This window comes from Rhinopithecus bieti, unplaced genomic scaffold (genome assembly GCF_001698545.2).
Source record: "Rhinopithecus bieti isolate Rb0 unplaced genomic scaffold, ASM169854v2 scaffold_17962, whole genome shotgun sequence".
Lineage (NCBI taxonomy): Eukaryota > Metazoa > Chordata > Mammalia > Primates > Cercopithecidae > Rhinopithecus > Rhinopithecus bieti.
In genome coordinates this window covers 870,904-898,535 of record NW_016809457.1, presented here as the reverse complement: position 1 = coordinate 898,535, position 27,632 = coordinate 870,904, and the positions used below count along the sequence as shown (strand labels likewise).

General features: G+C 36.6%; 1 protein-coding gene across 4 annotated transcripts; it reads right to left on the bottom strand.

Annotated features, from left to right (window-relative positions):
- Window positions 1-281: 281 nt before the first annotated feature.
- Window positions 282-27,597, bottom strand: BORA (BORA aurora kinase A activator). Of its 4 annotated transcripts, XM_017889433.1 has the most exons (13): window positions 27,420-27,597; window positions 26,361-26,528; window positions 24,091-24,197; window positions 20,455-20,500; window positions 17,418-17,499; window positions 11,748-11,813; window positions 10,799-10,855; window positions 10,154-10,380; window positions 9,253-9,385; window positions 6,667-7,277; window positions 1,925-2,056; window positions 1,221-1,226; window positions 538-597 (listed from the first exon to the last, which is right to left on the bottom strand). In XM_017889433.1, exons 1-13 carry the CDS (start codon window positions 27,582-27,584, stop codon window positions 538-540), a joined length of 1,860 nt encoding a protein of 619 aa, XP_017744922.1. In that variant the 5' UTR covers window positions 27,585-27,597. The 4 variants fall into 4 exon arrangements, with proteins under 4 accessions (XP_017744919.1, XP_017744921.1, XP_017744920.1 ...); XM_017889430.1 differs by lacking the exon at window positions 1,221-1,226 and having other exon boundaries at window positions 282-601; XM_017889432.1 differs by lacking the exon at window positions 1,221-1,226 and having other exon boundaries at window positions 282-601; window positions 27,416-27,507.
- Window positions 27,598-27,632: the final 35 nt, after the last annotated feature.

Below are 27,632 nucleotides of genomic sequence, written 5' to 3'. Positions count from 1 at the left end.
TCAGGAAACCCTGTGAATTTCGCTTGTTGTTGTATCGTTTCGGATTAAGTTTTATATCTAAGATTTTCTGGGTTATGAATTCATCTGTATGTTCAAGTCTTGATGTAGAAAATTTATATAGTGCCTTCTAGTTTATAACACAGGTTTCACCATGTTCTCCAGAACTGCTAAAATTCAGTGCCTATCAGGAAGGGCTTAATAAGTAGTTCGGATTGACCCTGTCAGATAGGAGCCACTCAGCTCAGTGTCGCAATTTGTTGTTAAAACACACTCATTCAATGTTAAGTATAAAAATATTTATTGATAAAAAATAAATTTATAATTCGCAACTTGAAGTTCCAGATCATTTCTGTATGTTCCTATGTCCAGTAAGCCACTTGGATTTTTCACATTAAGGAGGAAAAGCGAACGAAAAAGGTTACTTGAAGTAAATTGGTTTTCCGCCGCGGGAATTCCACCATCACATTGATCCTGGTGGACAGACCGGCATGATCAGGAGTGTGAGGAACTCTTAACGCTTAGTCTTTGATTCTTATTCTATGGACTGCTGCACTGAAAAGGACTTGCTGTTTTCATCCAACACCTCTGTTGTGTGGTCTTCCTGTGAAAAAGAAGACAACACCTTGTTTTCAGTTTAAGTAGGACCACTCGAGGATGCAATTACCGGAACTGTTTTTAAAACCTAAAAGCACATTTCTTTAGCTGAACTCTGAAGGTACAGTAAAGATACAGTATTTTATAAATCAATATTCTGTATCAAAAAGAATTCCAATGCTTTGAGAGGCCAAGGTGGGAGGATCGCATGAGCCCAGGAGTTTGAGACTAGCCCTGGCAACATAGTGAGACCCTGTCCCTACAAAAAATTTTTAAAAGCTGGGTGTGGTGGCACATGCCTGTAGTCCCAAGCTACTCGGTAGGCTTAGGTGATAAGACTGCTTGAGTCTGGGAGTGAGCTGTGGTCATGCCACTACACTCTAGCCTGGGTGACAGAATAAGACCCCGTCTCAAAAAAATAATAATAATAAAATTTTAAAAAATCCTCCATGTATCTCTACTTATGTTTAGATAGATAACTACATCTGAAACAGGATGGGTTTTGTTCAGGTTAATACTAGAAGAGACCTTCTCTGATACTACTTACAACAGAAAGGCAATTTGCTCATACTATATACAATAGAAAGGAAAACTAAGGTGGCCTCCCTATCAAACTTTGGTTGCACATTTTGCTGATATTTATAGTATTTTATAAGAAACTGCCATACAATAGCAGTGTGAGGTGGTTCACACCTGTAGTTCTAGCTACTCAGGAGGGTGAGGCAGGAGGATTGCTTGAATCCAGCAGTTCAAGGCTGCAGTGATCTATGATTCTACGACTGCACTCCAGCCTGGGTGACTTAGAGTAAGACCCTGTCTCAAAAAAAAAAAAAAGAAAAAAAGAAAAAGAAGAAATGGCATACAAGGCTGTGCATGTTGGCTCATGCCTATAATCCCAGCACTTTGAGAGGCTGAGGCAGGAAGACTGCTTGACACTAGGAGTTTGAGACCAGCCTGGGCAACACAGTAGGCCGTGTCTCTACAAAAAAATAAAATACAAAAGAAATTGGAATATAAAATTAAAGACTGTCCTGACTAGTGCCTGAAATTATGAGTTTCTTCAAGTAGGAATATATAACCATCTGGAGGGTTCAGTAAATGCCCTCATCAAATATACGCTACCTTTGCACACTTTGTAGTATGTAAGATACTTGTGTTACTATATTCAGAATAAACAAAATATTTCAAGACTATTGGATTTCAAGAAAATAGGCTTTACCTTTTAGTGTTTTAAATTTCATATAGTTTCTCAATAGTACTATTGTCTAATAATCGAAATTATTTTATATTTCTAATCTAAACAATATTAGGTTTTCTATTTTCTCTGTACCTTCATATTAAATGCTTGAGATATACTCTCAACTTCACAGGTTTGTGCATCACTTTCTTTGCAGTAACTTTCTGCCCCAACTGTATCCGTAATATTGCTTCCACAATTCTGCGTATTATAGCCACTATCCATCTGACAGGAGAAAAAAGAAAAAAATATATTGTGAGGAACTTAAAAGTCAAATATTTAAATAAGTAAACCACTATAAACTATCACTCACTACATCTGAACGATCCTAACATGATCATGTTGAACAAAATTCAAAAGTAATGCACAACTATAAAAGGTAGTTCTGCATAGTACTGATTATTGTAGTCATTTTATAATTCCTTCCAATGAAATGTATCTTGTAACTTCCTTAAGAATCAGTGAATAGTCTACTGACAAAATGCTTTCCTGTTACTTTGTGATCATACCTAGTAGACCACAATGAGTAGTATCACAACTAACTTCACCTTCCAAGGCATTTTCCAGGCTTGTCTCTAAATGGCTTGGACACAGCTCTAAAGTCTACCAAAAAGGCATGCTGCCTTTAAAAAGGTTATACTATATTCACACCTAGCTGTTCACAATAATGCCACATATATAATGGCTCTAGATGTTAGTTCAGTTTTCATATTAATAAAATTGTAGCATCCTAAGATATACTTTTTCAGTGCAAAAGAGCAAAAAAGATTCTAGCCAATTTCCAGCTTGGTATATATAACACTTATTGAGTGTCGCTAAAAAGGCCAGGCACTATCTGTATATATTTAATATTTTTTTCTCCTTTCAACAACCCTATTACTTTACTAGAGAAGGAAATTAAGGCTTAGAAAGGTTAACTTTCACAGTGTCATCCAGTGATGAGGTGATGAAGACGTGAGACCTCAGTCCAGGTTCTGTTCACTGCACAACACTCCATTTACCTGTATAATGCTGAGCACCAAAGAAAGCAATCCACAAGGGAATCACTTTGCATTTAAGCCCTCCCTGCAAGTTAGGATCAGAGGGAAGGACAAAGCTGACTATCATTTTGTTTCCCTCACAAAGGTACAGACTAGCCGAGAAAATGCAGTCTATCAGTTATAATCCTGGAAAAATGTTCCCAGTTTTCAGGGCTGGACACATACCTGCTTACTACTGGAGGTCATGTTCCATTAGAACAAAAGTCTTGTGATGTGTAACATTTTTTGGGGAAAGCCTTGTTCTGCTATCATTCAATAGCTACTTGATCAAAAACATAAATGTCAGATTGCTCCCAGAGATTCTGCCGATAGTTCTTCCTTCTAATATTCATCACTGCCAAATAGCTGGCTTATAATGCAATACTAACATGTAACTGGATATATATGGAAGGAAAAGTTACTCATTAGTACAGCAGAAGTAAGTAAAGCATGTAGGGAGTTTGTCCCACAATATGGGAAGAGCAGGATCGATGGGAGCCAAGTTGAGATGGTGGCTGACTTCACTGTCTCTCATCTAGACTTCTGCCAATGTCAGTGCCTAATATGTACCAACCAGGCAACAGATACCTTGTTATCCCCCACAGGCATCAAGGTAGGCATCAATCTCACTTTATAGCTAAGAAAGATGAGGGGATACAAATTAAGAAGTCGTGTTCTATTCACTGCTATGTAAATCTTGCCTTAAGATCCCACAGCCTGGAAATAAAAGAACTCAAATTCAAACTTGGTTCTCATTGCAAACTTTACCTTCCAGTTGGGCAATGGTGCCTTTAAATGGTGTCTCTATGTCAGTCATCTAACATGCACTTTGTTACTAAATTTATTTTTCTACCACATAAATCAGACGTTATTGTCTTTTAAAACATTTAATTAGCAACAGTTGTGCCCTGTGATAACATTCCTTGACATCTGGGCCCAGCACTTCAGCCCTTCTCTCATCATTCTCAGTCCCCCTTGTTTGTGACCAGAGGACCTTGCCTCCCATTACTACTTATGTTTTTGCTTTCATTATTATTTTAAACTGACACACAATTACACACATTTATGATGTACATGATAGTTTGATATGTTTACAATGTGTAATGATCAAATTGGGGTAATTGGCATATCCATTAACTCAAACATTTATCATTGTGTTGGGAACTTTCAAAATCTGCTCTTCAAGCTATTTGAAAATATACGATAAATTGTTAATTACACTCACCCTGTAGTATTATAGAACACTAGAATGTACTCCTATCAAGCTGTACTTTTGTATCCATTAACCAACCTCTCCCTATCCCTGCTCCCCCTACCCTTCTCATCCTCTACTACCCACCACTATTCTACACTCTTCTATGAAATCAACCTTTTTAGCTTCCTCATATGGAAGTGAGAACATGTGGTATTTATCTTTCTGTGCCTGGCTTATTTCACTTAATGTCCTCCAGTTCATCCGTGTTGCTGCAAATGTAAGGATTTCATTCTTTTTTATGGCTGAGTAGTATTCCATTGTGTATATATACCACATTTTCTTTATCCATTCACCTATTAATGGACACTTAGGTTGATTCCATAGTCTGGCTATTATGAATAGTGCAGCAATAAACACTGGAGTGCAGGTATCTCTTTGACATACTGATTTCCTTTCCTTTGGATATATACCTACTAGTGGGATTGCTAGATCACATGGTAGTTCTATTTTTAGTTTTTTGAGGAACTTCCATAATAGTTGTACTAATTCATATTCCCACCAACAGTGTTCAGGCACTGTTTACTATTATATTAATCACAATGATCATGCTAATATCCTGTAATCCTATTATTATCCCCATTTAAAGAAGAGTAAACAAGCTGAAAGAAACTGTCACTTTCTGGGATTTATAAAGCTAACGGAGCTGGGCTATAAACTGAAATCTGCCACTATGGTTTCCGAAGCCCATGTTCTTTAATGCTGTGCTTGCCCCTCAACTAAATACATTTGCACCCACACCCATCTTGGCACCCTGGCCTTTAAACATGGAGGAGTTACTGTGGGTACTCCTATCAGGGCTCAGATTCTACCCCCTCTTGCATGCCTCAGTTCCCTCAATTATAAAACAGATCACCATTTGACAGATGACGATATCTATTATCTAGTAAGAGAAGTTAAAATATGAATGGAATATCCCTGCAAGTGTAATCAAGTATAGATTGTTTGACAAGTTAGTAGTGACAATTATGGGAGAATATGCTACCCACAGTTTCCAAAGGTTAGTTGGACTGGATGATGATTAAGGTGTATTTCAACAAAAGTATTTTTGTAATTCCTCTATAAATGCTCTGCTAAAAGAGAGAGAGAGCGAGAGAGAGAAAGGCAGAGTAAAAGAAGCAAACAATGCCTTTAAGGCATATACTTTTAAGCCTGTATGTGCTTTTTTCTATTTATGAAACCAACTTCAGAGAAGCAAAAATCTGTAAAAGTGATTCTAGTATAATCTTTTTTGAGCAATGAAGCTATAAGTCAGGATAGGCAACAGAAGCATAAAAATATGAGCAAAATACTATATTTAAGTTTGGGTCATTTAGAATCCTTCCCAGAGTTTTAACTTCAGCATGCCAAAACTGACAACACCAAAGCCTTAAAGGGTTAGTGTGAGAATTAAATGAATTAATAAAGTAGTTAGAAGAATGCCTGGTATATCAAAATACCATGTGAGTATTAGCTATTATTATGAGTCAGTATTAACTTTTGGATTAAAGAACATGGACTCTAAAGCCAGACTGCCAGGATCAAATCTCAGCTCTTCTTCTTACTACTTGTATAGAAACTTTAGGTAATTTACTTAACTTCTCTGACCTCAGTTTCCTCATCTGTAAAACAGGGATAATAGTACACATACCTCACAGGAGTGCTGTAAAGATTCAACAAATTAAAACATTTAAAGGTCTCAGAAGAGGACTTGGCATATAGTAATGCTACATCAGTGTTAGATGTTATTGCTATCCCCTTCTGAATTTTGAAGTTCCTTCAAAATTCTCAGCTCAAAGAACACAACAATGAATGGAACAAATGCCTTTCCAAAGTGCTGATTATGAAGTATACATATCTGTCAAATGAATCAGGTTTTCCAGTTGTTGGAGACATTGCAAAATTGAAAATGTATAATTTCATGAAAAATGTTGCTAAAAATCACATTTCTAAAAGAAAGGTACAAAAATGCATACATAAAAAAACTCTTAAGGTCGGGCACGGTGGCTCACGCCTGTAATCCCAACTACTCAGGTGGCTGAGGCAGGAGAATTGCTTGAACCCAGAAGGTGGAGGTTACACTGAGCCAAGATCACACCACTGCACTCCAGCCTGGGTGACAGAGTGAGACCCCATCTCAAACCCCCCCCCCAAAAAGGGGGTCTAAACTCTGTTTACCCCCCCTAAATCACATAAAGGAAAAACAAAAATGATTTTAGTTTTAGAATACAAATACTATACCAGACCTTGCATGTTTTGGGGGACTGGATCCACGTAAAACAGTGATGAATTCTGCCTGATGCTAGCAGGAATGATTTCTCTAGAGCAGGCTAATTCCTTTTCTGCCATCATCTGTTCCTACTCCGTATAAATATCAGTTAATGTGAATATAAAATGTGACTTATCAGTCATAATTAAAATAAATTTACTCTTCTCCTATCACTTGGTATTGATATTTTAAAAAAATATTATATAATAGTCCTCATGTTTAATCCATTATCTTTCTTACACTATAATCTTAGAAAAGAAAGGATAAAGAACACCAAGGCGGTGAGGAAGGGGCCATAGAATACTAAATACCTTACCTGAATGTTACTGCTTTCACAAGGAATGACACTGCTTTCAGCAAGAGGTGACATGCACATATGAGAGTTTTCAATACTGAAGGCAATGCCACTCACAAAATCAGTCATGGGTAAACTGCCATTATCAACCGGCTCCTTAATCCAAGTGTTCTCATCTGCTATCTCTATAGGATCCACCATATCCACAGTGTTATTGTCTTTCTCCCTTTCAACATCCTGCAACAGTGCTAATTCTTTCTCGGAAGCACTGGACTGATTTTGTGTAACAGACATGGCAGTCACAACCAAATGTGTACCATGTGTAGAAGCCTCACTACTAAACTGCTGTAGGTGTATTCCCGCAGCATCCATGGCTGGTGATGAGACATCTGTGGAAGGAATATTCTCTTTATCTTCCTCATCTTCACCTTGAGTCTCAAGAGTAAAAGGTATCTGGATCAGTGAGGTCCGATACTGAGTACTACCTCTATACATCTCAAGTCTCATAGGAGACCAATTTTTAATTGGTGAGCAGCCATCTATATAAGGACTTCTGATACACGGATTAGTAATCCCATTAGAATTTGTTCCAGATGAAGCATCAGGAGAATGTACAGTAAACTTCCGTTGTTCTGAAAGGTGGGAAGGGAAAAAAATCATGTCATAAAAACATGAAAATGGAAAAGTCAGTACTAAATGGTAATCATGTTTCATGCCAGGAAAAACTATTTCTCTAACAGTTGTGTTGTTTACCAAAGTGAAATTCTGACGTCAAAAACAATAGCACAAATGGATGTGTCTTAATAAGCAGGATGAGGCTCTTAAAAAATAATTTCTTTGGCACTTTTTTTTTTTTTTTTTTTTTTTGGATATGGTCTCACTCTGTCGCCCAGGCTCACTCTGAGGTGATCCTCCCACCTCACACCCAAGTTAGCTGGAACTACAGGCGTTCCACCATGCCTGACTAATTTCTGTTTTGTTTTCTTTTTGTAGAGATGGGGTTTCACCATGTTGCCCAGGCTTGTCTTGAACTCCTGGGCTCAAGCAATTCACTGGCTTCAGCCTCCCAAAGTGCTGGGATTACAGGTGTGAGCCATCTCATCTGGTCACTTTCTCTTTTTTAATTAAATTATTTTACTCACTGAGAATTATTTGCTTATGAGTATATTGCTATTGTACTAAAATTGTTCATATACAAGGAAAATCCCTAGCAAATCAGCTGAAACCTACAACTTAACAGCTGTACCTGGCAAATGAAAAATGTGAAAATACATGTGTTTATGTAAAATGCCATAAGCAACACGAAAAAACAAACAAAAAACTGGAAAATATCTGCAACAATAAAGAGCCTAACAATGATAATCAGAATGATAAAATGCTTTAAAACTTTTAATACTTTTGTAACTTAATTAGCTTAATAAAACAAAAGTTTTAAAAATGGACAGAAGCACATAAACAACCTTTCCAATGGTAAACATGCAAATGAAAAGTGTTCAGCCACATAAAATAATAAAAATATGAAAGTTAAAGCAAAGGTCATTCATTTAATAGTAACATTGGTTAGAACTAACAATTCCCCCTAAAAACCATAAATGACAATCAATATTTGGGACGAGCTTAATGTCATTAGTGACCAAAAATACAAAATTTAAAGCAGTCAGAGATCTTTTGTAATATGCCAAATTCGTAAACATCAAAAATCATACCAGTGATTCTCGCTGGGAAGAAATGACTTTCTTACAAACCACTGATGAAAATTTCAATTGGTACAAACTTTTATGAGGAAAATTTGGCAAGATTCATCAAAAGCCTTAAAAACATTCACCCTTAATCTAAGGATATCAACATGTATAATATCATGTATACATAAGGATATTAGTTTTGTGATAAAGAAAACTTAGAAAAATTTAAATGTTTATCAGTGGTTGAAAACAAATGATGCATTCATATGAAATGTATAGCAATTCAAAGTTGTGCTTTGAGACAATTACAAATGACTTGAACAACCTATGAAAATACTCATAGAATGCTTTGTGAAAACAGCAGGATCTAGAACCATCTATATACATGTATATACATGTATGTAACCGTATGTGTATATGCATATATACACAAAGACTAGCAAAAGAGTTTTCACTTTTCCAATTTTTTGTACTAAGAAGTTTTAAAACTGTGACTAGTTTTCAAAAGTGCTATAATTTTTTCAAAGAGAAATTCATGTATTGCAAAGAGATGTGTAAATCATATTTACATTAAAAACGTTAATCAAATATACCTATACAAAATGTGAATATTACCAAAGTCTAAACCTACACGTCAGAAGGCATACGAAACCAACTTGTCTCTAAAATTGCTATATTTCTTTTGATAGTGTTTGATGTAAATATTGCTAATTAAAGTAACCGTATTTAACACTACAGTAGAAATTGGTTGAGAAGTCCAGCCTTTGAAGGTAAATTGTTCTTTTATTTAAAATTCAAAGTTTCTAAATGTTAGAAGGTTAGTGATCTTTTGAGCTCTATCATTACGACAAATTAAAAGAATCTCTCTAATAACAAATATTGATAGTATAAAACTTTTAACTAGGTATTTTATTATGAGACATACCTGAGAGTGGGGTCTTTCCTATCTGAAATTCAATTGGTGAGAAAGTGGGTGAAGAAACAGGTGAAGGACTAGTTATGCTTCCCAAGCTGTATTTTTTTGCACTAGCCTGAATAGGGCTAGAAGAAAACTGCCCCTGTAATAAAAGTAAGTAGTAAATAAATGTGTACGGTTCTCTTCCTTAACTCTTATGCTGCATGCTATTTATCACGGTCTTCAAAACACACTTATAAACTAGGAAGAGTTCACAAGAACCACCAAAAGACACCTTGCAACAAGGACAACTAAGAAGATTGCTACAAAGATTCTGAAATAGTATTGAATATGTTAGTCAAAATATAAACACATTGTATTTGAACAAACCATTAAGTTTCACACTAAACAGCCATCTGTGAAAAACGTTTAAATAATTTACTCTGTTAATGCCAAGCCAGTTGTAATATACTGTAAGTCTCATATACGTTAGTAAATAACCTATGCTGAATTTCCTTGAGACTCATGATAAATCCAGTCATCCTGTACACATCTAAATAAAAAATTGGAGAGTCTGACCTGAAACATCCCTATGACTAATGATAACATATGAACTAGAGTTAGTTTCTGTGAAGCATAATACTCAAAAGACAACCATCCCTCCTTCTGAAAGCAATCTGGGCAGCTCGGTCCAACTACATCTCACAGGGGTGTCCAGGGGAGAGAATATAGTCATGAGTTCTTAGTTTCTGTTTCTGGTTGGGCCAGTAAAGGCCCTTCCTCTTCCCTCTTTTCCACTTATTACTAGAGACAGAAACCAAAAACCATGGCTTCAGGCTGCGGAAAGCCTAAGATAGAACAACAACAAAATAATGTGGGTTGGACAAGCTTGACAGCAAATTAGCCAACTGCTTTTTAGTATACTTCTCACCGAACTTGGTGTCTGCAAGGGGCTCCTACACTTTACAGGAGACAAATCTATTGAATAAAACATCTCAAGTGATGTTTGAACACCACTATGAGGACTTCTGGGAGAAGCTGAAGGTAAGGAGTCAGAGATGCTTCCGTTCCCATCTAAAAACAGCTTTCTTCTGAGGGATGAAGAACTGAGGTTTCCAGGAGATTGATCTGCAAATTCATCAGCTCTAAAATAGTCACCTATATTTAATAATAGGAGAAAAGGCAAAGCCAGTCATTTTAAAGAGCAATTATACTTCTGTTACTCAACTTTTAAGAAGCCAGCATGCACTTCATGTTTGAATTTTTTCCCCAAAAGAGGGAGTTTAATTGCATATGTGATGTTTTACATCTTAAATTATTCCTTAGTTTTTAAGTGCTACATTGTGAGTATAATACCAATCAAATGTTTATAGTTTCTGTCTATAGTAATAAAGTTCATTATGATAATAAGGCTAATTCAAACCATGTTCAAGAAAAAGAGAAATTTCAGGACATTTTCCCCACTTCTTTAGAAAGAGGTACTGCCACATATTTCCCATGTTACCATTTACAAAAAGCCAGCCAAACGAAACCTTTGGTTCAAGTTATTAAAGGTTTAAACAAATACAGTATTTACCTAATATATTTTCTAAATTAAAATCCACAGGAAGAGACAGCAATGTCTGACAAGCAGCTGGAAATAAGCAAATAAATAAATAAATTCAAACATGGGATAAATCAATGGAAGTATATGATATGCAATTCAGCATGTGCTGCCCAACCATCTCCCCGTGATGTTCAAGCCACATGGAATTATTCCATTTCTGCATTCTTTTACACACCCTGCCACACCTTTCTAGAAGTGGTTTCCCACATTCTCTGCCACTAGTGTAAACGTGTTAATAGTAAAAGTTAACTCCTGGCTCTGGTACTGGCACTTGAAAAGGAAGCCAGCCTATATTTGGGGGGAGATTTCTCACATTAACCAATTTTCAAAAGAATGCTTTCCAAGACCAGAAATCAATTCACATGCTTTGAACAAGAAAACAAAACACTACAGCCATTTCTAAAACACGGCTGGATGCACCTCTTCTACTATACTTGTTTGTAAAGGTCAGCTCTCATATGGTTATTATGCAGCTCATTCAAAAAATCCAAACAGGCCAGGCTTGCTGGCTCACGCCTGTAATTCTAACACTTCGGGGAGCCAAAGCAGGTGGATCACTTGAGCCCAGGAGTTTGAGACCAGCCTGGGCAACATGGCAAAACGCTGTCTCCTACAAAAAATACAAAAATTAGCCAGGTGTGGTGGTGGGCGCCTGTAGTCCTAGCTACTGAGGAGGCTGAGGTGGGAGGATCACTGGAGCTCGGGAGGTCAAGGTTGCAGTGAGCTCTTGATTGTACCACTGCACTCCAGCCAGGGTGATAGAGTAAGACCCTGTCTCAAAAAAATAAAAATAAATTAAAAAATAAAAAAAAGGAAACAATTTCAATTCCAGAGTAAAGTGTTACAACCTGAACTGGGTTTAGAATCCAATTTAGCTTAATATGGAACATACTTCTTTTCAAATTGTATTCATACTCACCATTGCTTTTCTCAGAATGAATGGTCAGCTTGTTTCCAATTGGAGAGTCACTATTTACGTTAGTGCCTGTAAGACATTTTAAGTGAAAATCCTACATTTTATACTCTTCATTTGCTTTAGCATTACTTTTCCAGAGTAAAAAATTAAGAAAGTGGGAACTTACTTTGCAACATTTAAAAAAATCTGCATATATATTTTGGCATGTTTCTATTATTTTTTTACCTTTGAGGGAATACAAGGATAAAACTAAAGGATTCCCACAGCAAATAAGGAGGCACCAAGCAATAGTTTTTTTACATTTTTCTTTAAATAATTGTATATATTTATGGGGTACAATGTGATGTTTCAATACATGTGTACACTGTGACAAGAGAAAATCAGGCTAATTAACATATCCATTGCCTCAAACATTTTTCATTTCTTTGTAGTGGGAACAATTAAAATCCAGTTTCAGCAATTTTGAAATATATGACACCTCATTATCAGCTATAGTTACCTGCCTGTGCCAACAGATCACCAGAACTTATTCCTCCTGTCTAACTGAAACTTTGTACCCTTTGACCAACATCTCCCCCATGACCCCTCCTCCCTACTGTCTGGTAACCACCACTCTATTCTCTACTTCTAAGAGTCTGACTTTTTTAGATTCTACATATAAATGAAATCATTCAGTATTTGACTTTCTGTGCCTGGCTTTTTTCACTTAGCATAATGCCCTCTAGATTCATATATGTTGTCACAAATGACAAAATTTCCTTTTATAAGGCTGAATAGTATTCCACTGTTTGTGTGTGTATATATACACACACACATATATATGTGTATATATACATTTAAAAAAATCCATTCATCTGTTGATGGACACAAGTTGATTCAGTATCTTGGCTGTTGTGATTAATGAAGCAGCAATAAATATGAGAGTGCAGATATCTCTTTGAAATACTAATTTCAGTTCCTTTGGATATATATGCAATCATAGGACTGATGAATCCCAAAGTAATATTTTTTTTTAGGGAAATGATGGTTACTCTTCATGATGTCAACCTTAAAAGGTCAGGGATACCTTTTATCTATCCTCAATGTCCTCAACAGATTAAAATGCCAGATTATTTGGACAAAACCTGAAATTTCATCCATAAAACCATACAGTTTCTTTCACAGCAAGAGTTAAAAATATAGGTGCAAATTATTTTAACTCTAAAGTTTTATAAGGTGAAAAATCTCCAGATTAAAAAAACTCAAAACTAAAACCATGTCAAAAAAAGACTAATATAAGCAAGATAAAAGGAAGAAAAGGCAAGGGGACCAAACAACCGCCCCCCCCCCCCCAAACCAGAAAGAACTCAGGAATTCTAAAATAAAACAACAAAATAGAGTACAGTAACCTAACAATCCTAAATTTTAAAATGGGTAAGTGGGTTGCTGAATAAGTTAAAGTTCCCTGTTAAATACTATCAAAACGGGTAAAGAAAATTTTGGATGCAGATGACTTTGTCACCGCATGCAGAGTGACCTTCTACAAGACAGATGCAATCGATACTCTCTCTGCCTAAAACCCTGCAATAGTCTTTAGGATAAAATCTAAACGCTTCAATGGCTTACAAAGCCCTTCGAAACCATGTCTATTTCTTTAGCATGGTTGCCATCTAACTAAATATTATTTGAGTACCTAAAACAAACAAGCAAGAAACAGGTATCTCTCTCATCTCTAGGTATTATCTTATGTATGCTCTCTCCTCCCTGCCTTTTCTCCCCTGCATTCCAAGAGTCTAACTCAAATCTCAGCTTAAATTTTATCTTCTGTCAGCATGCCTTCCTTGCCCTCTTCAGACCAGAAAGCCACCTACAGCAACATTATCATATCACTTTTCAACTCTATTCCAAGTGTTTTGGTTGTTTCCCCTAGTAAGGCTTAGACAAATTTAAGACCACAATCAAATGAGGAAAAAAAATCGATGGATTTGATTGCACCAAAATAAGAATTTCTGTGCAACCCAGGATATCAAGAACAAACATTAATATACATATGACAGAATGGGAGATAACATTTGAAATGTTTAAGACCAATATAACCGCAATATATACGGTATCTTAGAAATTAACAGGAAAAAAAAAAGGTTAACAACTCCAACTGAAACATATCAATGAAATACAAATAGACATTTTCTATGAAATTTAAAAGGTCATTAGTCTATGAAGACAGAAGGAAAACTGAAACAATCATTTAGAATGTCAAATAACCTATAGGAAAGGCAAAGATGTAAAAGCTGGATAATGCCAAGGGCAGGCAGGGATGCTGGGACACAGGAACCCTAGGGACTGGGGCTATGCAGACTATGCAGATATTCTAGAGAGCACTCTAATACTATGTAGTCAGATTAGGTAAAGATATATCCTGTAACTCAGAAATCTTCTACCTACATATATATCCCAGGGAAATTCTCACTCAAGTCCATAAAAAAAAAACACGAGGATATGCACTGAAGCACCTTGCTGCATAAATACTAATAATAGTAAATGCTACCAGCACAAGCTAACATGTATAAACAAAACCACTTTTCCCCTCATTCATCATTTCCTTTCTTAATCTTTAGGTAAATAACCAAACACTTAACCATGTGCTAGGTACATGATCTTAGAGGCACCACAGTAACCATTACTTTATAGATAAGGAAACTGAGGCACAGAAAAGCTAAGTAACTCACCTAAAGTCACACAGCTAGTGAGCTTTTCTGGGTACAATTCAAACATAGATAATATTACACTACAGTAAGGGTCAGGAAACTATGCTTCACGGTGCAAATCTGGCCTTTCACCTATTTTTGTAAATACGGTTTTACCAGTACACACTTACATTCATTTACATATTGTCAGTGACTGCTTCTGTGGTACAAAAGTAGAGTGGAGTGGTTCCAATAGAAATTGTGTGGTCAGTAAAGGCTTAAGTATTTATTATTGAGTCCTTTACAGTTAAGGGCTGCCAACCTTGGCCCTAAAGTAGCACCCAATAGAACGTTTTCTGGGACGATGGAAATGTTCTCTATGTATACTACTCGATATCCACATGGCTACTGAGCACCTGAAATGTGAATATTGTGAATGGGGAACTCCATTTTTAAATTTAACTTTAAATTTAAATAGTCACACGTGGCCACAACTGTCAAGAACTATGAAGGGTCTAAGATTCTACCCAACTTGCCAACTAACAGGTGAACATGTCAAAGTTCCATTGGTGCTGGCTACAGACATGAGGCTTCTGGGGGGCAAAGACAAAGGACTTCATTATTTTCAGCACAGCAGGCAGCATGAACTTAACGTTCCTATTAATTCCCTTTGCCCACAAGTGCCAAGAAGGTGACATGAAACAGCCCAGTGCAGTGAATTCTTGTATTGTGCATACAAGTTGGACTGTCTCATATAAAAAGCAGGGCTCATTCACCCCTGACACAGTTTCCAGTTCTATACCTCAATGTGGTTGATCCAGATATCCGCCTTATATAAACTTCTCCTGCTAACCACCTCCCTACGGGACAGCTACATATGGTCTACCTGACTGACCCCCCGACCCTCATACCTCACATGGACTACACAGACATGCCACAGTGACTACCTCTCAGTCACTGTGTGACCTCCTCAATGCAAGACTGCTTGCTTTAAACCCACCAACTAAAACACTGTTTGGATAATGCCCTGGACCCAATAAAGGCGTTGGCTCATGGGTCCCTTTCTCTCTCTCCCTGACCTCCATGTGTGGTGTTCAGGCATGCTGTGTACCCCTAGGACTTGTAAGTAATAAAATTTTTATTTCCATCTTGTGTCTCTCCTAATCATGGGAGGAGTGCTCTCTTAAAAGATTCTAAATTAAAATACCCAGGTGGCTGGTGGACACACAGTGGGTTTTCACCATAGCTAAGGAACCCCAAGCTTAGGAAATCCCTTTTTTTTTTTTTTTTTTTTTTTTTTTTGAGACGGAGTCTCGTGCCCAGGCTGGAGTGCAGTGGCCGGATCTCAGCTCATTGCAAGCTCCGCCTCCTGGGTTTAGGCCATTCTCCTGCCTCAGCCTCCCGAGTAGCTGGGACTACAGGCGCCATTCTTTTATAAAAGACTGCAAACAAATCTGCTCCAGAGGGAGACATCATCTTTATTATACTGGACAGCAAAACAAACTTACCCTCTGCCCTGGTGGGACACAGTATCTCTGCCTTCCAAGGATGTTCACGAGACAAACACCCTTGAAAAGATAGTTCGGACAGAACCTGTCCATGCCGCTCCATGAAAGGTGTACAGAAATGTGAGGCCTATGGAGAATTGTCTCCCAACAACACAGTAAACAGCACAGCTCTGCAGCCTATCCTATTAACCACTGCACTATTATTGTGGGCTTGATTAGGTTTCGAAGAGTCTAAAGTATTTTTAGCATCTTCCAGATCCTGCATCACTTGAACTAAAACAGGATATTTGGAATACAAAATGTTATTTAAAAAATCACTTAAGAAGGTTGATTCATCTGTTGAAAAAATCCAGTAGTAAAGAATCTGGGGGTGAAAAACTAGTATCTATGAGAATGTCACCTTGGACACACACATTTTAGAGCTAGGAGGGATGAAAACGGACAACTCTAGTTCAATCCTTTTATTTCACAAATAAAAGACTGAGGTACAAAGAGATTGAATAATTTGATCAAGGTCACCTCTTTGGTTTATAAAAGTGGGAAGTTTTACAATCCAGATTTCCATCTACTACTGCATGCTACCATTAATTCATAATGGCTAAGAATACAGTATCTGATGAGAATGCCCAATTTTGAATCCAGGTTTTCTCACTTTTATCATCTCTGTAACCCTGGACAAATGCTCTCACCTTTCTAAAACTAGGTTTTCTTATCTATAAAATGGGGCCAATAACTGCACCTAGTTCATATGAGTTATAAGAAATTACTGAAAGCACTTAGCACTGTCCAGGCATAGAGAAAGTACTAACCCAACTTACCTATTATTGTTGTATTATTATGCTGTGTTTTTTGACAAAGAATGGAACAAATATTCCCTCTTATACTGAGAGCATAATTAAGGTGTACTACAATAGGCAGTGTAATTCCACTGTGATGAGGGATGCATATATACAAGTGATGCCTGAATACTGCCTCAGAACTCGAAGAGCAGTGAGAACAAATATATGACAACCATTGCCTAGAGGTAGAAAGATATTTGATAGCTTACAGGTTTCCCTTTAATTTCCTTAGTGATTTTGCAAATACTCAGCAATAACACACTGTCCCAGAAGTCATATTAAGTCTTCATCCTTTCTTTACCTTTATAAGAAATCAGCAAATTAGCAAAAGGCAACACAATTTAGGGTTTTATTTAAAATACTAACCTTCAAAATACTGCTAAAGTCATTAACAACTCATCTCTATATTCAATACCAACTATTTCTTCATCTATGGATTCTCTATAACCATCATTATAACTGACATTCACAATAGTCATGAAGAAAAGTTAAATTCAGAATAGAACAGCTAAAAAAAAAATTCAACAAATTTTAGTCAAATTTTTAATTCTAACCCTAAATGGAGTTAAATTCTATATTATCCAGAATTTTAAAGCAAGCTCCTTACAAAGCAGATATACTGGTACTTTGATTTTATTCATATCATTTTAGTACACTCACATTTATTGGAATGATACTGTGAAAGCTGTTTCCCTTCATGATCAGTCCAAGGAGAGGGTACGATGACATCTTTAGTGAAAAACTAGGAAAATTAAAGTCATACAATTAGGTATAAATTCCACCCAAAATGTGAGAAAGTACCTGTGTTTTTCCAAATAACTATTAAATATGTTATATACTAACTTTATAATTGTATGCAAAAATTTTAATACTTAAAAGCACAAATGACCAAAGGGAAAATGGAAGAAATTTAAAGTATATAAAAAGAAGAATCTTAATATTTCAAATCAACCAGTTAAATTTGAAACTTGCGAACTAAACTAAGAGGATTAATCATAGACAAAGTATTTTAAATTTCTTTCCCAGGTTTTTTTGATGGGGTTACAAAAAAAAGGATGAAAAGGGAAGGAATATATTAAGACAGACATATGCAAGTAGGCCAGTATGAATGGTGGCACTGAAGCTGGCTTGTTTGTTCTGGCTCTCAAGATCTGATTATTAAATTTGCAAGAATTCTGTGCACCAGTTGTTAAAACCAATATTAAAGATAAAATTATGTAAACTTTCAATTAAATATATTAAAAATAAAGGTAACAAATATTCAAAACTCACCACTTGCTAATTATTTTATACATTTATCAACATCTATGCTCTTGAGGTTAATAATGTCTTTTGTAGCTGTATGGTGGAATTCCTAAATATAATGGTGTGCCACACTATTCTTCCTTTTCCATTCAGTGATGTCACATCAGTAGCTTGAAATTGGCCATGGTTGGAGTACTTACACTACGGATAGCAGCAATCGCTATAAATCATACTCCTTCCATGACCACAGAGCCAGTTGTTAAACATTTACCAGCACACTACTGGCCAGTATATTCAAATGGAGATAGAGCATTTGGATACTTTTCTTTCCTCTTTCATTTCTAACACAGTATTTTCCCTTCCCTAGGTTTTGCAAGTAAGCAAACACATTTTCTTCATATTTTGCTACACATATGACAAAGAGCCAATTTTCTTAACTAAATTACCCATGAATCTATGACGAAAAGATTAAAAAAAAAAAAAAAAAAAAAAACATGGTGGACCGGGGCAGACAAAGACAATTACCAGAAAAAAAATTAAAGGACAGATAAACTTACAAAGTGATGTATAAGTTAACTCAAAAGTAAAGAAATACAAACACAAAAAAGGTCTTTTTTAAAGTAATAAGAGTAGAATAAATTAAGAACTCTGATAATAATCAATATTGGAGATACGGAAAATCGAGCAGCATCACACTGTAATCAGGAGTATAAAGTGGTATAACCTTTTAGGAGGTAATACGGTAAAATCTACCGAAACTGAAAATTCACAAAGCCTCTGACTTACTAAGTCCATTTCAAGAATATAAAGATATATATTCAAATCACTGCAGCATTATTTGTGACAGAAAAATAATAAACACAATTTAAACATCTGTCAATAGGGGCTAGGTTACTATGCTGTTGCTAAGAGAATGTAAAAATCTGTATACGCTGGTTATCAAAATTTCTAAGAAAAATCATGAAGCAAAAAAAGGACGATGCAGTATGAGAATGATAATAGTATCAGAATGATAATGCTATTTGTCAAAAATATTTTAAGGACATATGCTATTAAATACACAAAATTAATCTGAAAGTATATATAAGAAATGTTATAGTCATTACCTTCACAAAGTGGGATGGGTTAACAGGAGGCTTTTATATTTTTTCTTTTGTTTTACTATAAGCATATGTTTATTCTATTTTCAAAAATATATATTGAAAAGAAACACATTTTCTTAAGTTTACCTGCTGGGTTTCCCTTTAAAATTAAGGATTCTTAAAGAAAGCATTTTTCTAATGTTGGAAATTTTGAGAGACTGAGAATATTCAGGTGGGGAAGAACCAAGTGATTGAGTCAGAATGAAAACTGTGCAGTTACTAGATAAATAAGTAGGTAATGTTTGGCAGGAGAAAACAGTCTTTTGGGGTACAGAAGAGCCAAGTATGGCTAAGGAATAGAGGAGGGTTGAGGGGGCTAGAGGGGCGGAAAAGGAAAAATCAGAAATGCTGCCATCACATAAAGACTTTCTGAGGAAAGAACTAGGTAAATAACCCTTCCTTAGATGCTGGGCCAGGCATGGTGGCTCACGCCTGTAATCCCAGCACTTTGGGAGGCCAAGGCAGGCAAATCATCTGAGGTTGGGATTTTGAGACCAGCCCGACCAAGATGGAGAAACCCCGCCTCTACTAAAAATACAAAATTAGCCAGGTGTGGTGGTGCATGCCTGTAATCCCAGCTACTCGGGAGACTGAGGCAGGAGAATCACTTGAGCCTGGGAGGCAGAGGTTGCAGTGAACCGAGATCACGCCATTGCACTCCAGCCTGGGCAACAAGAGTGAAACTCCATCTCAAAAACAAAAGATAATAATAAGAATAACCCTTATTTAGATCCTAAGAGAGGCAGTTCAACAGACAGAAAAAAAGCAAAAAACTTATTTCTATTTTTTTAAAAGCCTACATTATGACATACCTTTCCTGCTTAACAGTAAGAGATTTTATTTCATGAATATCTTAAAAATCCAAAGTATTAACAAAAAAAGATAAAGCCATTCCCAATGCCAATCTAGACTCCGAAGGCCTGAGAATATTCAACTTCCTCTACGTAAACTCCAACTTGAAACAAAGTTTGTGCTAATCAATATTTTGAAGGCACAAGGAAGACAGATTGTGCTAGGTCCTGAGAATGAAAGGATGAAGTACAGTATTGGCCAAAAAAGATTGCATCTAGGGGAGAGAAACACTAAACTGATCACTACAATAGTATACAAGTACTATGCAAGGTACTGGGACAGCTGGAAACTATAGGTCTTAGGACAGTACAGAAGGGTGCTTTATATAGTTGGGACTGTGAAGGGCTTTGTGGGGAGATGGGACAGTGAAGGATTTGAAGAACATCTTCCTAAAAGAAGTGATGTACATGCAGAATTGATGCTTAACTGGTTTAATGATCAGTAACAGTTTAAGTTACCTCTTCAATGGCTTTTTGTCTTTTGTCTTCCACATCTTTATCTATTCTATACAAAGATAAAGAAGAAAAATAACCATGCTATTACTTAAGCTTATGAACATTTAAAATAATAACCTTTCAAAGAAATAATGTCCCTCCACTGCAAACTGGCAAATGTTAAGCTCACTTTACAATAAATACTGGTGGTATCTTGTAACATTTAGTAAATGGCAGTATTCTGAAATTCAGCAGTTAGCTATTCGGCTTACATCCCTCTTTTCCATTCAAAGTTTGAATGGAATGATCTTTTATTTCAAAAGACTTACATTGATATTAAATTGCTTTTAAAAATATAAATTTGATAAACTTTGTCCCTTAATACAAATTAAGAAGTATTTAATTCAACATACGTCTAAAAATTGTCCACATTTTTTCTCTTCAATTATAACAAGTTTATCATGGCAATAATTTTAGAATCAACTTTTACTGTAAAATAGATGAGGATAAATAAAATTTATCACAGTTCTAAACAGTCAAAAATATTAAATCTGAAATAAAACATTGACAATATAACATTTTTTCCAAATGAATTCTTTTTTTCACTTTGATACAATCTGCAATTACTGCAACATAAACTTCTCAGCTACAAGATTTAATATAAAATTTCGGGTCCCAAGCACAAAGCATATACTTGCCAAGGACTCAGCAGTTAGCCTTCTAGGACCACTTTTTTATTCTATTACAGGAAAGAATGCTTGCCTTCCATCAATAAATTGGTAAGACATTTTTTTAAATAATTTACAATTATTTTGTCTCAGAATTTTTTCTTTAACTTTTAAGTTCAGGGGTACAAATACAGGTTTGTCATACAGGTAAACTTATGTCATGGGGGTTTGTTGTACAGATTATTTCATCACCCAGGTATTAAGCCTAGAATCCATCAGTTATTTTTCCTGATCTCCCTCCTCCCACCCTCCACCCTCCACAAGCCCCAGTGTGTACTGTTCCCCTCTATATGTCCACATGCTCTCATCATTTAGCTCCCACTTCTAAGTGAGAACATGAGGTGTTTGGTTTTCTGTTCCTGTGTTAGTTTGCTAGAATAATGGCCTCTAGCTGCATCCATGTCCATGCAAAGGACACGATCTCATTCTTTTTTGTGGCTACACAGTATTCCAGGGTGTGAATTTTTTTTTCACATATAAACTTGCTCATGGCTTAATAAAGCTCATATGAGAATGTACACATTTCAGATATTAAGTAGATTTTTCAAGTGGGAGAATTATGAGAAAATAAACTACAGTATAAACCCACACATCCCAGCTTGAACAGTAGCCATTTTGAGGATAACAAAATGGCTCTTCATCTTATCATTGGTTCTCTTGATCTTGTCATGGTCTTAACCAGGTCAAAATGGCAGCACATAATAAGCCTAGCAAATAGCAAGTAAGCTCTGAACTAGGATTACTGCATTCAGAAACCTTTTGCTACTTCCTCAGAGGGACTTTGAGAACCTGAAATACTCAGGTGATTGCTGGAAAAAAAAATCACTGTGGCCAAATATTCTAGAGTCAGATCAAAGAGGATTCTAAGAAGCCATACAGGGGAGAGCACCCTGACCAGCATACCACTGAACACCAGTATGATGCATATGGGTACAGGTGTGGCCTGAATGTTGAGCCTTTGCAGGGTGGCAAAGGAGAGGGGACCTCAGGACTGGTCACCTACGTGGCCAAGACTCACCTGCTTACACTGGTATGCTTTACAGTTATAATTTTCTGTGTGGATGGTGGCATGAATAGGATGGGAAGAATTGAAGTAGAGGGCTAATATGTAAGAAGAGATACTGAAAGACACTGCCTGTTTCTAAGGATGAAACAAGATGCTCTGTTAGGAATACATTGACTATCCTTGGTAGAAGCCATAACCATTCATTGAATTATATTAATAAATGAAATTAAATTAAATTAGAATATTTTCCCACTCTTTTCCCTTCTTCTATATAATAAATCTATGTACTACAAGGCACCAAGATTATCTTTATAAACCTTTGCAGACAATATCATTTAGTAGTAAGTACAGAAGCATTGTGTTACAACTTTGTTCTAATTATATTTTTGACTCTTAACTCTTAACATCCTGCACTTCTTCAGTGTTTCTTACAGTCCCTCACAGCACTCAGTATCTCTTGACTGATGAATATAATAATTGTCCATCATTCAATATACTGAAAAAATGAGACAAAATAATTAAGCATAATTAAGTTCATGTGAAACAAAAAATTAGTCACTAACTGTGACTCATTTGCTTTTAGATAGTCTCACTCTCTCTTTCAAAGGTATTATTTATTTATTTATTTATTTTATTTTTTTTGAGATGGAGTCTTGCTCTGTCCCCCAGGCTAGAGTGCAATGGCACAATCTCAGCTCACTGCAACCTTTTCCTCCCGGGTTCAAGCAATTCGCCTGCCTCAGTCTCCCGAGTAGCTGGGACTAGGTGTGTACCACTGCGCCCAGCTAAATGTTTTTGTATGTTTAGTAGAGATGGGGTTTCATCATGTTGGCCAGGCTGGTCTTGAACTCCTGACCTCAAGTTATCTGCCTGCCTCAGCCTCCCAAAGTGCTGGGATTACAGATGTGAGCCACCACATCCAGCCTCAAAGGTATTATTTAAATTGAAGTTAAAATTCTTTCATGCTTTATCCTCATTCTGTTCCCTTCCTATTAACACTCTGGATGGATATTAATTTTATGAATGAATGGTCATCATGTTACCAAGCAAAAAGATGGAGGAGAAAAGCCAGTAAGTATTCACCAGAACATCTCAATATGTGTGCAACTTTGTGTGACTGAATTCTTAAGTCAAAAGGAAAAGGATTATCCTTTGTTTTGGACTAACAACGTGTCTACCTTACGACAGCAAATTAAAATCTGGTCATACCATGTATTTGATTTTTTTCAAATATTAAAAAATCAGACTATAAGACATATAAACAAGAGTCCCTAAAACTACAAATGAATAATATGACCTTACACTTTGTAATAAAAAACTAAATCTGCAGTACGTTAGTGCCTTGAAACCTAAACAACACAGTGACAAGTAAGACTGCACTGGGTGATATGCAGAATTCTAGAAAATGTAATTCAGATTCCAAGTGAATTGTTACAGTTGGATGATATCTAAAAACCACTCTGTTGCTAATGGATACCCTTCCACTCAAAGCCTACTTAACTCTTTAAGGGGATTTTAGGTTTCCCCAAACATAGATAAAAATGAAACAGCATTTTGCTTCACCCCAAACCATCAAAAAGACAAACTAAAACAAGTTAATGGCAGAAGCCACAACCATGTAGAAAAGTGCAAATTTCAAAATGCTCTTCTCTTTACTGAGTGCTAGGGGTATAGAGCTGTCCCCTCAGTAGCAGAGGGAAAAGGTAACCTGTAAAAGAAAAAGGTATCTACCCAGATCTGGAACTGTTGGCAAGAAAATCTTTCTGAATGTAGTTCTTTGAACTCATTCTTTTAGATAGGAGAAATCTGCATCAAAATTTTTTCTCCCTGTTATCTTTACATAGAAAAATACTCAACATTTAGAATTTCCTACCTCTCTTCACTTGAGAGTGTTATTACACTTAAGTGCAAGAAAGGAAAACTTACCGAGAATGACTTAAGTATAAAGCTTGACGATGAATATCTTCTGGGTCTATTTCTACAGGATTTATTACAGCTAGTTGATCAATAGACCATCTAAATTTCCCTGGAGTCTTAACAAAAGAAAGTGAGCTTATGAGTAAAGGCAAACTAAAATAGTTCATCAAAATGCTAACCAATGTGTTTATAATACAAAAATATTTTAAAGCTTGTATTTTAAAATTTGACTTTACCATGAAATTAAATGGCAAAGGGTAATCATATCATATTAGATTAACTGACTTAATTGTATCTCTCTCTTCTCTTTTTGTAAGATAGAGTCTTGTTCTGTCACCCGGGTTGGAGTGCAATGGTGTAATCTCAGCTCACTGTAACCTCCACCTCCCGTGTTCAAGCAATTCTCCTGCCTCAACCTCCTGAGTAGCTGCGATTACAGGCACCTACCACCATGCCCAGCTAATTTTTGGTAGAGACAGGGTTTCACCATGTTGGCCAGGCTGGTCTCAAACTGCTGACTTCAAGTCATCAGCCCACCTTGGTAGTGCTGGGATTACAGCATGAGCCACAGCGCCCAGTCTGTATGTCTTTTAAAATAACAAAATATTCCACCTGGGTTGGAATTACATAATACTAGAAAAAATCACAACAGAGTAATAAAGATATAAAACTTTCATAATTAAGACTCATCAGTGTGATACATTAAGCCCATGTAAAAGTAAAAATCTCTTACAGTTATCAAAAGTCTTTACTTTCACTAAGAAGGAACTGGAATTAAAGTCCTTAGTCACTTTGGAGATGGCTGCAAAAGCTCATAACATAGTTGATTCTTAAAATAATTATGAATGGCAACCAGTGCTGCCTTTCTGTACTCAACCATCCAACTGAATCAAAGGTTTATCCAAATCCTAATCTGTAATTAGAAATATATTCTAGGCAAATTCAGTCCTAAAAACGCAAGATGCCATACATTCCAACTTTGAGAATTAAGCTGCCGTAAATCTATTATTTATTGTTAGTAAGACCAAGAGATAAATTTTAATATGATTCAATTAGAAATCATAAGGTCAGATTGATGAAATGACTCAATATAAACTGCTCGACCTTCCACTAGTACATACCTGCTCATTGTAAAACCTATATGAAAGTGTAGCAGAAACAGCCACCCTATTTGCAGTTTTTCTAAGTAACTTGGTAGGTTGAAAGATCCAAGGTCAAAAGAACTTATCCCGTGTAGCAAGTAACAGTAAAATAGATAAAGTGACCAGGGCACGGTGGCTCATGCCTATAATCCCAGCACTTTGGGAGGCTGAGGTGGGTGGATCACATGAGGCCAGGAGTTCAAGATCAGCCTGGCCAACATGGTGAAATCCCATCTCTACCAAAAAAAAAAAAAAAGATAAAGTGATGAAGCCTTTTCTAATATCCTGAAAAACACTTTTCCTTCATATTACTATTGTGCTAAGCACTAATCACCTATCACACTGTCCTGATATTGCTCGTCTAGTATTAGACGAGTAATAGTCTAGTCTAACACATTAAAATAGGGGTTAGTTTTCTTTTATAATAGATTGCAAACTAAGAATTATTTTGACAGTTTTAAATGGTTGGGGAAAAAAACAAAAAAAAAAATCTTGTGACATGTGAAAATTATATGAAATTCAAATGTGTCCGTAAATAAAGCTGCATTGGAAGAGTAACATTTATCTCTTTACACATTGCCTATGGCTGCTTTTGTGATACAAGACAGAAGTGAGTAGTTGTGACAGAGATCAAATGATCTGTAAAGCTTAAATATTTACTGTCTGGCCCCTAACAGAAAGTTTGTGACTCCTACATTGGAGTATAACCTCCTTAAGGATTTGTGCCTAATGATCCTAACTTGTTCACAGTGTAATCCCTGCTTAGCATTGTATCTGACACATAGCAACACTCAAATAATGTTTGCCAGATAAGTGAGAACAGAATATTAGATGATGCAGCTTCTTCTCTAATGTATTAGCAGCTATATCATTAACCACAGAATGTAGCTACACCCACAACTGCAGGAAGCTAACATATGTTGTTCTTGAACTTAAAAAAAAAAAATCTTCTAGCTAACTTATTAACCTAATCACTAGATTATAATGAACACTACAATTTTAAAAAGTACATTGCAGTTATATATGCTCCATCATGTATTTCCTCCTTACCTTGTAAAGACAGATGTTTACATTTAAAATTATTTGTAATTATTTACATTTAAAATTAGTTGTAAACACTAGTCAGGAATAACTTACTGGTAATTTTGTTGATTTAAAAACAGAAGGACTGGCGAGAGTTTGTTCATGGAGATTAGAATAATCACTAGGACTTTCAAAAGGATTTAAAACAGGGATGCTTCCTGGAGTTTCTGGTGTTATTTGCATTTTTGATTCCTTGACATCTCCCATAGCACAGAGAGAAAACTAAAGAGAAATCAAGAGTACATATGTTAAAATTACAAAGTCCCATAGATATTAATGTTACCTATTAAAATGTATTCGACAAATGTGTCACAAAAACAACTCAAAACCTAACACTCTTGGGGCTATGATACAGCTTACGAAAAAAGTATCACATATATATGTTCTCAACTGATCCTCGAAATAACCTTGAAAGCTATAGCAGTAAGTTATTAGTGATATTATTTTGTGAAAGAATTAACAAGCTCAGAGAAGTGAAGTGGCTTATACGCAGCAATCAAATATGAAATCAGATCTAAAGGTTACAACAGGCACAGATCTCTTCTCAACTAAAGGACTTACAGCTACAATTTTTTTTTAAATTCATCATCTCACGTCTCAACACTATGAACATTCTTCGGATACCCCATCCAACTACAGTTGCTACTAAACAATTCTTTGTAGCAAGCAGGTAAGAGATGCGGAAGCTTGTGCCTTTCTTGCACATGAGTCCTAGCCAGAGAAGTATGATTGACAGGGGCTAGGAAATTAACTGCCTTGAGTCCCCTTTCCTCCAAAAATCCTCCTTTCGCCAAGACCTCCCCCTCACCCCTCCCGGGATAGAAAGCGACTCTACATTACTTCCAATCAAAGGAGGCTACAACTTGGTGGGGTGGGGTGGAGAAGAGTCTACTTCTGGAAGGTTGAGATGCAGCCGGCTTCCTCGGACGGAGCGCCGAGGAGGCGTCGCCCCCAACCCTATGTGGCCACTCTTTCTGGTGCCCCTCTCTTCCACACCTGCTCCGACTGCTCCCATTCACCAGGGGCCAGCGGGCAGGCAAGTCAGGAGCTGGGAAAAGAAGCTTCTCCATTCAGACAGGAGGAAAGGTCAGGGACCACAAAAAACGTACCTACCGCTGCGTACAAAACGAAGCCCCCAATACCGACTCCAGGGAGCTCCCGGGGACCAAGCCAGCTCCGGGTCAGGCACAGACTCTTTAACTCCCCGCTTCCGCGCTGTCTTGGGCCAACCAGGGCACGGGGCTTGTGAGCGACTGGCCAATCGCGTCGTCCCGCCATCCGCGAACCAACCAATTGCACGGAGGCCGCGTAGGAAATTCGAATAGC

Coding starts and splice junctions, on each gene's coding strand:
- BORA (XM_017889430.1), bottom strand. CDS start 27,584: ATGGCGGGACGACGCGATTGGCCAGTCGCTCACAAGCCCCGTGCCCTG. Junction 26,529..27,419: donor GCTTCGTTTTGTACGCAGCG/GTAGGTACGTTT, acceptor ATTTCTCTTTAG/TTTTCTCTCTGTGCTATGGG. Junction 10,856..11,747: donor TCATTCTGAGAAAAGCAATG/GTGAGTATGAAT, acceptor GCTTATTTCCAG/CTGCTTGTCAGACATTGCTG.